General features: G+C 41.8%; 1 protein-coding gene across 1 annotated transcript in view; it reads right to left on the bottom strand.

Annotated features, from left to right (window-relative positions):
- NDUFAF4 (NADH:ubiquinone oxidoreductase complex assembly factor 4) overlaps window positions 1–781 on the bottom strand; it is a 17,962-nt gene extending 17,181 nt beyond the window's left edge. Inside the window, exon 1 of the mRNA XM_021714414.1 lies at window positions 742–781. Coding sequence (XP_021570089.1) covers window positions 742–781 — 40 coding nt within the window. The remainder of the gene's footprint in view (window positions 1–741) is intronic.
- Between the last annotated feature and the right edge of the window lie 12,076 nt (window positions 782–12,857).

The following is a 12,857-nucleotide window of genomic DNA, read 5'->3' as shown; positions in this document are numbered from 1 at the left end:
CTGCCCAGGCGGGTCTCGAACCCGCGGGCTCAGGCAATCCACTCACCTCAGTCTCCCAAAGGCGCGGGATTACAGGCTGAGTCACCGAGCCCGGCAAAATATTTTTTAAAATCCAAAAGGACTAGGTTTGGGGAACTTCCAAATGGCTGAACATGTGGAGGTTCCTGGAGGGTGCGCCCCAGGGAGGGCATAGAAGTTCTGTGCCCTTTCTTCTATGCCTCATCTATGCATCTGTTCATTAGTGTCATTTGCAACATCCTCTATAGTAAACCGATAAACGTAAGCATTTCCCTGAATTCTGGGAGCCGCTTCTGCAAACTAATCAAACTCAAAGGGGGGGTTCCTGGGAACCCCAACCTGAAGCCGAAGTTCTGGAGGCACGGGTTTGTGACTGGTGTCTGGGAGCAGGGACTCTCTTGGGACTGAACTCTCACCCGTGGAATCTGACACTCTCTCTGGATAAATAGTGCTGGAATTGAATTAAAGGACATTCTGTTGGTGTCCACTGGTTGGTGGTGGGGAGAAACACCTACATTTGGTCACAGAAGTCTTCCTCTGTGTTGATGATTATTGTGGTGTAAGAGCAGAGGGAAAATTTCTGTCTGGAAGTTTTCCCAAAGCCCAAAGTCTACTGGGAAATCAATGGGAGCTAAGAGAGGTGAAGAGAAAGGGATAAGAGCACAGTGTCAGAGGCAGAAAGGGGCATCTACATCCCTTCACGTGGCCAAGGAGACTCATTACCTAGCTCTTCTGTCTGCAGATTCTTCTCTTCCCATTCCATTTGTATGGGAAGAGAAGGCATTTAGAAATGAACAGCATTTAAAAAATTAATTATCAAAACCTGTGGAATGCAGTTAAGGCAGTGTTGGAAGAAAAAGTGTGTGTTTGGGTGTACTTGTTCAATATATTTGTCAGAACACTAGAAAGATCACAGGTAAATGAATGTGAGCTAAACATTAAGGTCAAAAACACAACAAAAAGAATATCAAAATACTCATAAGTACAAAAAAATTTAAAAGGACTGAAGATAAAGTAGAAATTAATTACATAGGAAGTCGACAAAATCACTTAGTTCTTTTAGAATATAAAATCTACAGTTCCAAGTAAAAGTAAGGATACAGATAAAACATCTAGGAATTTTTTAAATAACACGATCACACACATAAAGAATTTTTTTTAATTGGGAGAAAACAATATGTACAACTTTATATACAACTATAATACTTATATAGTCATCTCTCCTTGTATGACATGCTTCTAACCAATAGAATATGGCAAATAGAAATAGAATTTTAGAAACAAAACAGAAGAAGGCATAGGTATAGAACAGAATAGAATCTGGTCGCTCTGGAGATTACTTTACATTATCTATGACTTCACCTCAGGAGACAGGAATGAGAGATTCTTCTGTAGTCTCTGAATAAGTAAGCGGCCATGTTATTCGGAGGTCTTTGAGAGAGACTGCAGGGAGGCCACATGGCAGAGAACTTCAGGGACTTTTAGTAGCCCCCCAGATGTCAGCCAGCAAACAGGTATCTTAATCTTATAACCATAAGGAACTAAATTTTGCCAATGATCAGATGAGGCTGAAGGAGTACCCCTGAGCTCCAGAAATTAAGGCAGCCCAGTCAATACTATATAATCATTTCAACTAAGTCCCACTATATACTTGGTTAAATTTAACACCCATTACTAATAATACATCTAGCTGACTAGTAATAGAAGAAAAATGCCTTTACTTTCTAAAGGTTACACATCAGAAGATTACAGCAAATATCAGACTGAATGGGGAAATATCAGAAGCAAGGCCAATAAAGCTGGGGTCCTCCACTAATGGCTCTATTCAACATTTTGCTGAAGGTCCTCACTAATAAAAAACAAGAACAGGAAATTAGAATTATTATAAATGTTGCACTATTTGTTCTTTTGCAAAATTGATACCTCTGTCTTCCTAGAAAATTAGGGAAAAACCTTTAAAGGACCATGAGATCTAGTAAATGAATTCATTAAGGTAGCTGAATAGCTAGCTGTCCGATATATCAGTTGGAAAACATAATGACCAAAAAATTCCATCAATGATGGCCACAAAAACTATTATAAAATTAGAAATAAACTTCCAAAAATGTGCAAAACCCTCATTAAGTGGAAGGACATAAAGAAACACACATAGATAAGCAGTGCAGTCTCTATAGTGTAAAAATGTCAATTCTTCCAAAACTCTATCCATTCATTTGATACACCTTCAATTTAAATTGTAATATGATTTTTGAGCCAGGCTTCCCTTTTGCTGGTCATCTTCCCTCTAAAAGGCCGACAGTTTGCTGCTCATCCAAAGAGTGACTGTGATCTCAAGATGCCAAAACTTAACTTATTCAGCTCATTTCTGTATCAATGCATGCTAAAAGGTCATTTTTGCTGTTAGCTGGTTGGTTGAACCAGTTGACAAGTGAAATCTGATTCATGGGAATAACACCATTCCATCCTTGCTCCTTTGCCAGCCCCTAACCCTATCCCCCAAATCAGCATTTTGGGTCGTGTCCAAGATCCTCTACTTTGTATTTGTGTGACTAATTGATTTTCCATCTTCCAACTCAGAAACCACTGGAACAGATGGAAGATTCATAGACTCATAAAGAGTGGATATCTTGGGGGAAAGGGTTCTAGGCCAAGGGAACAGAAAGTACAAATGCTCTAAGGCTCAAGCACACTTGACAGGGTCCCCATGTATACCAGTATTGTCCCTTCGATAACAGCTAAGCCATAAAACCCCAAAAAGGATCAAAGGACAGCAAAGCTACCAATGGTATAGTTGTATCTCTGGTAATATACAAGGGAAATAGGAGGAAATTTCAAGATGAACAAAGGGTTTCTTGTGTCACGGTAACTCAGGGTACAAAAGTACAAACTGATGTATACATGAAAGAATATTCCTGGAAAAAAGAGAACAACAAATCCTTGTCACACACAGAGGCCTTCAAGAATAAATGTATACAGTTAGTGATACAATGGGGCTCACCTAAGGATCGGGTGGGATTGATTTGTAAGTCACCTGAAAAATGTCATATGAGTGTTATTACCAGAGTTCTGCCACCTGCACACCCTTCTGCATTTACAGGAGTGGATCAGAATGCTTGGAGTCAAGCATCATCCTATGCCTCTCAATATTTCCATCCTCTAGGCCCTTACCAAAAGTAAGACCGTAAGAGAAAAAGACCAAAGCTTCTTCCTCTCCCCATCTCACTCAAAACATGGCACTAATAATGTGGGCCATGGAGTTGATCACTGTGAATCATAGAATGTTAGAGCATAGAAATCATCTGGAATTGGCTGGTTGTGGTGGCTCACACCTGTAAACCCAACACTTTGGGAGGACAAGGTGGGAGGATTGCTTGAGCCCAAAAGTTCGAGACCAGCCTGGGCAGCATAGTGAGGCCTTGTCTCTACAAAAAAAGTACAAAAATTAGCCAGGCATGGTGGCATGTGCCTGTAGTCCAAGCTACTTGTGAGACTGAGGCAGAAGGAGTGCCTGAGCCCAGGAGATCAAGGCTGTGCTAATCCTTGATCATGCCACTGCACTCAAGCCTGGATGACAGAGTGAGACTCTGACTCAAAAAAAAAAAAGGAAAGGAAAGGAAAGAAAAGGAAACAAAAGAAAAGAAAAGAAGTCATCTGGGATAATCAGTCCATTTTTTTTCAGTAAGCAGCCATTCCCCATCCACATTCCCCTCTCTACTGCCCCTTCTTCTGGCCACTGTTCTGTCCCCCTCCCTCTCACCAGTTTCTGGAGCTGACTTTTAACATACCTCCTGCCGGCTCCCAGCTGGATCTCACTGGATGAGTTCTGCTGCCCAGGAAGACCCAAAGCTTTTCACTTGTGCCAGTTTGAATTCTAATGTTTTGAAATATGCTTCATTCTTGTGTTGAAAACAGGAGAAATTGAATGAACATTTTGGCATAAAAGAGGGTTTATTTGAAGGGTACAGAGACCTGACCAAGGAAGCACTTTACAAAAGTGGCTCCAGGGATCTCAGGAGGAGAAGAGCTAAGATATCACCATTCAGAGTCTCAAGTACAGCTGGATTTTGCTGCTGGAATTTCTTTTTCTGCTCTGGATTTAAGTGCTCAAGCTAGAGAGATGCTAACTGACCTGGATTGGGTCATGTGCCCATCCTTCCATAGGGATGAAGAATTAGCCATCCTTACCAGAACCACGTGGAGGTGAGGACGGTAAAGATAGAGATGATGTAAAGAGAAAAACACTCTGTCACCTCCTAAAATTAACTGCTGTGCTCTGGAATTCTGCATGTGTGTCACGAAGACTTATTTTTGGACCTTCGTTCTGTCTTGAAAGACCCAGTTTTTAGACTCAACAATCTTGTGCGATGGGTCTGGATTTGGGTTCTAGGCTATGCTTTGCAAACCAGTTTATCCCTCAGTTTTAGAAAGAGCAAACCTACTGCTGTGGATCACTATTTTGTGAAGGAAGTCCTATCTCTCAGCTCCATAATGAACAAGCTAAGCCAAAACAGACTCAGGAGAAATAGGAATGACTTGCCTAAGATGTTAGAGACGGTTCGGGGCAGGCTCAGGACTAGAACTCAGGTAAACTCATTTCCCATCCAGTGCTCTTTCCTACGGCAGGTAATTATTTTCAGTCCAACATTTGAGAGCTAACCAGGAAAGGAGAATACGGGAGGGGGGGCTTCCCAAAATGAAATTCATTTATTAAAAAATTGTGTATTTATTCTTACATGTTTAAGCATCAGTCACTTTCAAAGTACACGTCATTCGATGCAATACACCCATTGAGACGTTTTTTCCACTGCTCAAAACAGTTTTTGAACTTGTCAGTTGTGCTGCCTTTTAGTGTGTCGGCCATTTTTTGCTTCACCTCTTCCACATCAGCAAAACATTTCCCTTCAAGGACTTTTTTCATCCAAGAAATAAACAAAAAAGGTCACTTGGGGTGTGATCAGGTGAATAGGGAGGGTGGGGACAGAGGCCATGCCATTTTTGGTTCAAAACTGCTGAACACGCAGCGTGGTGTGGGCAGGTGTGCTAGTAAATCACCCACCATGAAAGGAGCATACGTGTTTAAAGAATCTCTGAAAAAAATTCACTGAAGCCGAATGCAGTCTCTCACAACAAAGCTAGCTGGTACAGTGATGCTGATGGGTTCCTAGAATGCTTACTGAGTGGGGACAGCCTGCACTTCACAGGGTCCACCCTTCAAAAACTGATTCTGGGTTTTTTTGGGGGGTGGGGTCCCTTCATAGATGGAGTTATTGGCAGAACATCAGCGTATTCAGAAGAGTTTGGAAGTATGTAACTTTTCTGTGTAAGGATTGTGATTTAGACCCATTAAAAGTTAGAGATTGCCGGGCTCGGTGGCTCAGCCTGTAATCCCGCGCCTTTGGGAGGCTGAGGTGAGTGGATTGCCTGAGCCCGCGGGTTCGAGACCCCCCTGGGCAGCGAGACCTCATCTCTATAATAAATCAAAAAATCAGCCGGGCGTGGTAGCGCATGCCTGTCATTCCGGCTACTCGGAAGGCTGAGGAGGAAGGATCGCTGGAGCCCAGCAGGTCGAGGCTGCGGTGGCCAGAAGCGGCCACTGCACTCCAGTCTGGACGACACAGTGAGACTCCGACTCAAAAAAAAAAAGTTAGAGATAGAAAGTCAACAGTGTTGTCCTGCTGTAATTTAAAAAATTATTAAGAAGATGGGGCAGGTGCGGTGGCTCACACCTGTAATCGTAGCACTTTGGGAAGCTGAAGTGGGAGAATCACTGAAGCCCAGGAGTCTGAGACAGCCTGGGCAACATAGCAAGACCTCATCTCTTAAAAAAAAAAAAAACCCCAGACATGGTGGTGTGGGCCTGCACATGTCCCAGTTACTAAGGAGACTGAAGGATCCCCTGAGCCCAAGAGGTGTAGGCTGCGGTGAGCCATGATTGTGGCACTGAGCTCCAGCTTGGGTGACAGAGTGAGACCCTGACTCAAAATAATAATAATAATAATAATAATAATAATAATAATGAAGAAGATGGATGGTAGTTTTGAAATGGAAAACGTTTTTTTTTTTAGTTGAAGTCTCATTCCGTCGCCCAGGTTGGAGTGCAGTGGCACGCTTACAGCCACCGTAGCCTCTACCTGCTGGGCTCAGGTGATCCTTCCGCCTCAGCCTTCCAAGTAGTTGGAACAACAGGCACGCACCACTACACTTGACTAATATGTTGATTTATTGTAAAGATAAGGTCTCACTATGTTGCCCAGGCTAGACCCCTGGACTCAGGCAATCCTCTCACCTCCACTTCCCAAAGTGCTGGGCTTACAGGAGTGAGCCACTGCACCCAGCCTGAAATGGAAAACTTAAAGGACTTTTCCACACATGTGGCAAGTGGGAAAGGAAAAATGGCAGGAGGAAAACTCCCAGGAGTTCAGAGACAAGGTTCATATAGCCAGTGTTGGAGGTGAGCTGGGTTGTTGTTGACTTATTATGTGACGTTCTTTCGACCCATGACAACAGCCTCTCGCTTTGGGAGTGAGAGCGACAGTTGGCCCCTGCCTTCACAATTCAATTTTTACTACCCTCAATACACCCCAACATGGAAGCTCCCTCATGTGGAACAAGCAAGTGGCATCCAAGAAGTCCCACACCTAAAACCTTCTTGTTTTTAAATAACCTCAGCCCCAGGGAAAGAGAAAGAGAAACATTCCAACAGAAGATAATGCAATAAAAAAAGGAGACAAAATTACCATGTCTATGTCAGAGAGGTTCCTCAAAGGAGAGTATCCAAGGATGTGTTTACATGAGAGTGAAGAATTTTTCTCTTTTTTTTTGAATTGGAGTCTCACTGTCTCACCCAGGCTGGAATGCAGTGAACACATGGCTACTGCAGTCTTGACCTGCTGGGTTCAGGTGATCCTTCCACCTCAACCTTCCAAGTAGCTGGGATGACAGGTGCACACCACCACCCTGGCTAATTTTTTTTTTTAATTGTAAAGATGAGGTCTCTTGTTCATGAGAGAAAATGTCGATAGCCCCTTAGATAACAGCAGTATCTGCAGCATTTTGTGTGAGCACTCTAACTTGCGATTACCGTGTTTACACTTGCACTGTCTTCCCAACTACATTATAAGAACCTTTGGAACAATATCATTATCCCTTGCCTCTGTACATCTCCAGCCCTTTATGTGGTGATTTGCAAACAGAACTTTCTTCACAAATATTTGTTACTGATAATAAAATGCAAGTTTACAAGTTCTGTTTGTTTGTTTTCTGAGTTGGAGTTTCCCTCCGTGGCCCAGGAATGAGTGAAGTGACACAATCACAGTTTACTGCAGTCTCGACCTCCTGGGCTGAGGCAATCCTCCAGTCTCAGCCTCATGAGTAGCTAGGACTATAGGTGTGTGCCACTACACTCAGCTAATTTTCTGACTTTTTGGTAGAGACACGGTCTTGCTATGTTGCCCAGGTAGGTCTTGAACTCCTGGACTCAAGCAATCCTCTGGTTTTAGCCTCTCCAAGAGCTGGGATTACGGTGTGATCCACTGTACCCTGCCAGTTTTGTTTATTTTTAGAATCAATTGTATCTTTAATGGAATTTACTGATTTGCTCCTAAATTTCTGTTGCATTTCCACATGTAATCCCTTAAGCCTTTTAGGTAAATCCTCAATATTAGTAGAAATATGATTTTAATCTGGATTACGATGAGGCAATTAGATCTGGCACACAGTTTGTTGATAAAATCAGAGAACCGTAAACTAGAAGAAACTCAAGCTTTGACTCTCAAATAGATGCTGACCAAGGATAAATGCCAATTTTAAGAACTACTATTTGTTAATATGGTTATTTATATTGTCTATATGGCCAACTCTATAAGAACATGTATTATAAAATGAATATAGTTAATTATATAAATAAAAATAACACAAATATATTTTAAATATCTTTTTAAAATTGTATACCTAGTGCTTTGATACCATGCATTAGTTTTCTAGAGTTACTGTAACAAAGTACCACATATTGGGTGGTTTAAACAACAGAAATTGTCTCACAGTTCTGCAGGCTGGTAGTTTTAGATCAGGACCAACATGGTCTGGTTATGGTGAGGGTCCTCTTCTGTGTTGCAGACTGCAAATTCTCATTGTATCCTCACATAATGGAGAGAGAGTTAAGAGATTTCTGGAGTCTCTTTTAGAAGGGCACTAATCCTATCCATGCAGGCACCACCCTCACGATTTTATCACCTTCTAAAGACCTCACCTTCTAATAACATCACACTGGGAGTTAGAATTTGGGGGGGAACACAAATTTTCAGTAAATGACAATGCCTCTTGCCTATTTTCTAAGGTTTGCTGGCAATCTTTGGTGTTCCTTAACCTGTAGAAGCACCTGGTCTTCATCTTCACATGAGATTTTCCCTGTGTGAGTGTCTAAGTCCAAATCCTCTCCTTTTTTTTTTTTTGGAGCCGGGGTCTCGCTCTTTCACCCAGACTGAAATGCAGAGAAATGCTCACAGCCTTGACTAGCTGGGCTCATATGATCCTTCCAGCTTAGCCTTCCACCTTGGCTATTTTTTTTTAATTGTAGAGATGAAGTCTCATCATGTTGCCCAAGCTGGTCTCAAACCCCTGGACTTGGACAATCCTTTTCCCTCAGCCTCTCAAATTGTTGGGATTACAGCCATAAGATACCACATTGACCCATATTTCCCCTTTTTGAAGAATACCAGTCGTATTGGATTAAGCACCTATTCTATATCAGTATGATATCATCTGAACTAAATACATCTACAGTGACCCTATTTCCAAATAAGGTCACATTCTGAGGTCCCGGGGGTTAGGTCTTCAACCTATGAATTTTGGAGTGACACAATTCAAACCATAACACCCTCTTATGGTTAAGAAAATTTTATGTCTAACTAAACTATTTCTTTGATCAAATCAGGTTCCATTTTCTTTCTTCTTTATTGGATAAAGTAGGCCTAATTCTGTTCCATACCTAAGGCAGGAAAAAAAAAAACACCTTTTAAAACCCATTTTAGAATTCACCCAAAGCAGACAGAATGACATTGAAATCTGGCAAACATTCCCTAAGCCACATCCTTCTGGGTGGAGACTGTGATGCTTCAAAGATAAGATGTGGGCTTGTACCTCTCTCTCTCCCATGCACTCCTGGCTACCATCCTGAACATAGACAGATCTGGCAAGGACCCTAGTCTTGCCTCAGGCCTGACTAGCTTGCTCAACCCTAGCTTGCCCAACCCTAGGTCCTCAGCCAAGAAGCGACTGTGCCATCTCCTCTATGATGCATCTAATTACATCATACTGTTAGGGCGGGCATCAAAGCTTCTTACAGGCACTGGAGCTTCAGGGCCTGAGCTTCATACTTACCAGTTACACTGTACTGGAGTCAAGGGGATGAAGTGGTTTTAATCAGGGCCTCTTCTGCCAGTAATGACCCTTGGTCCAGTGGGGTGTACTTCAGATTGGGCTTTCTTCCAGCTCATGATGAGGTCTTACACTTAGGAGTTGGGAGACAAACAGGCAGTTAGGAGTGAAGACATAGGATGCTCCAGATTAGCCTTAAGTCTGAGCCCTGGGATTAAACTTACTTTTACTGGAGAAGTTCTTGCATTGAAGTTTTTTGGGGCGCTTAATCAAATGCTAGGGAAATTGATTTATTGTCTCCCTGTAGGTCTTGTACACACCCCATCATAAGCAGTTCAATGACAGGTTAAGTCTATTGACACCACCCCCTTTGATCCTCCATACCTCACTGCTGGAAACAAGTTTGTTCGTTCTTTTTTAGCCCTGCTCTCCAGTATTCAGCCAAATGCTCTGCCACTTCCTTACCGAAGCCTGCTCATCTTGGCCAGACATCAAAATTCCTGACCTCCGTTGATGTTGTCCGATAACTGCTTCTCATCTTTCAACCTGTGATTCTTTGGGTCTTTTTTCCATGACTCACTGACTTTGGGTTCTCATTTAACTCTCAGTTCTGAACACTCCTCCGTCTTTGATATTCTGTGCAGCTTTGGAAGGTCTCTAATTTAGGGAGCCTCTGCTGTCAGGCCAACCCTCCTTCTTTTTAAGCTGGGGCAGAGAGATATGGAGCCTCTACTTGGGATTTCTGTCCTGAGTCCTTCGCCACCAGAAAGAAATGGATGATGGAGAAGCCGGGCCTGCACCCTATAGAATGACACTGTCCAGCTTCCAGCAGTCTCAGCACTCTCAGCTCAGCTGACAGAAGTGCAGGCGGAGCAACAAACACTGCACTCACAAATGACCATCAAGAAAAGCCTTTGCTGTGCCACTGTTCCTCCCACATCCTGAGAGGTGACACCAACAGTTTCCAACAGTAGAATACCAACACTAGTGAAAAGTATATTGTAGCAGTAACTGTCACTTGCTTTCCTTTTATTTTGAAGTTTTTGCAGTACTGTGATGGAAAATCTGACTCAGTTCCCCTCCTTGAAGGTAACTGAAGTTTAAACATATAAGAGTAAATACCCAATTTTTTTAATAAAGAAATTCCAACTTCTGGGAGGTCTCCCCTCATATTGCTGTCATTTCAGAATGTAGAAAGGGGCTTGGCAAACATCACACAAGCTCCCTGTTTCCCCCACAGACCATCACGATGAATAAAGAAAAATGAGACTGACAGGAATACAATTTTACAGATACACACAAAAACCAAATACATAAAGATTTTTTTTGTTTAGAGCAGTTGTTTAGTGCAAGTTTTGTATAGTGTTCTAGGAACCCATTGGAGACAATGTACCAGCTTAATGTTGTTGTAAGAGACTGCTTTCAATTCGGGTGAATTTTTTTTAAGATTCTTTCAACGCATTTGCCCATTTCATGATGGGTGATTTACAAGTGCCCCTGCCCATGCTGTGCTGAGTGTTCAGCAGTTTTGGACCAAAAACAGCATGATCCCCGGCCCCACTCTCCCCGTTTACCCGATCTTGCCCTTGGTGACTGATTTTTTGTTTCTCCCAGATGGAAAAGTCCTTAAAGTGAAACGTTTTGCCAGTGTGGAAGAGGTGAGACAAAAAATGGCGACAGCACCAAAAGGTATCAACAATGACGAGTTCAAAAACTGTTTTGAGCAGTGAAAAAAGTGTCTCGCTAGGTGTATTGCATCAAATGAAGAGTACTTTGAAGGTGACTGAAGTTTAAACATGTAAGAACAAATACGCATTTTAAAATAAATCATTTCCTATTTTTGGTAGAGCCTCCTTTGTATCTTCTATCAAAGCCAAATGTCTTGAAAGAGTTGTGTACATTCCTATTTCTACTTCCATGCCTCCCATTCACTCCTCACCCAAGGGCAAGTCGTTTTTTGTTTTGTTTTGTTTTTCAGTGAGAGTCTTACTCTGTCACCCAGATGGGAGTGCTGTGGCACCATCACTGCTCACCAAGGTCCCAATCTCCTGGGCTCAAGTGATCCTTCCACTTCAGTCTTCTGAGTAGCTGGGACTATGGGCACATACCACCACACCAGGTTGATTTTTTTTTTTTGGAGCTATCAGGTTGGTCTTTAACTCCTGGGCTCAAGCAGTTCTCTTACCTCAGCCTCCTAAAGTACTGAAATTGCAGGCATTGCAAGTAACTTTTGACCTCCTCCACTTCAGTGAAAATACTGCCAAGCACACCACAAAGTCCAAACTGCTAACTCCAATAAACACTTATTTGTCCTTGTCTTCCTGACCACTCAGCAGTGTTTGACACTATTGACCATGCTGTTCTTTTTTAAAAATTTAGATTCAATGGGTACAAGTTTGTTACTTAGGTATATTGTGTGATGGTGAGGTTTGGGCTTCTATTGAACTTGTCACCCAAAAAGTGAGCATGGTACCCAATAGGAAGTTTTTCAACCCTTTCCTCATCTCCTTTCAACCAATAATAGTCCCCAGTGTCTGTTGTTCCCATCCTTATGCCCATGTGTACCCAGTGTTTAACTCCCAGTTACAAGTGAGATTGTGCAGTATTTCGTTTTCTGCTTCTGTGTTAATTTGCTTAGCATAATTGCATTCACCCTGCTGCCAAGGACATGATTTCATTCTTTTTTATGACTGGTTAGTATTCCTTGGTGTATATGTACCACATTTTCTTTATCCAGTCCACTGTTGATGGACACATCAAAGAATCATAAATCATTCTACCATGACTTTGCTATTGTGACTGGAGCTGTGATAAACATACAAGTGCAGGTGTCTTTTTTGGTAGAACGATTTATGCTTCTTTGGGTATATTCCCAGAAGTGGGAATGCTGAATCAAATAACACTTCTATTCTTAGTTATTTGAGAAATCTCCAAATTTGCTTTCCACAGGGACTAAACTAGTTTACATTTTCACCAACAGTGTATGAGCATTCTCCTTTCTTGGCAACCTTGCCAACACCTGTGGGTTTTTTGACTATTTATTAAAAGTTATCATGGCTGGTATGAGATGGTATCTCATTATTGTTTTTACTTGCATTTTTTTATTATTAGTGATGTTGAGCATTTTTTCATATTTGTTAGCTGTTTGTATGTCTTTTGAGAAGTGTCTGTTCATGTTCCTTGCCTGGTTTTTAATGGGGATATTTGTTTTTTCCTGTTGATTCGTTTGAGTTCCTTATAGATTTTGGATATTAGACCTTTGTTGGATGCATAGTTTGCAAATATTTCCTACCATTTTGAAGGTTGTCTATTTATTCTGCTGATAGTTTTTGTTTGTTTGCTTGTTTTTTTTGTTTTTCTTGCTATGCAGAAGCTGCTTAGTTTAATTAGGTCCCATACATAAATTTTTGCTTTTTGCTGCATTTGCTTTTGAGGAATTGGTCATAAATTCATTGTCTAGGCCA

The sequence above is a fragment of the Carlito syrichta genome, unplaced genomic scaffold, assembly GCF_000164805.1.
Source record: "Carlito syrichta isolate Samal-C Ts95f unplaced genomic scaffold, Tarsius_syrichta-2.0.1 Scaffold305646, whole genome shotgun sequence".
In the NCBI taxonomy this organism is placed as follows: Eukaryota; Metazoa; Chordata; class Mammalia; order Primates; family Tarsiidae; genus Carlito; species Carlito syrichta.
This window is presented reverse-complemented; position numbering and strand designations above follow the sequence as displayed.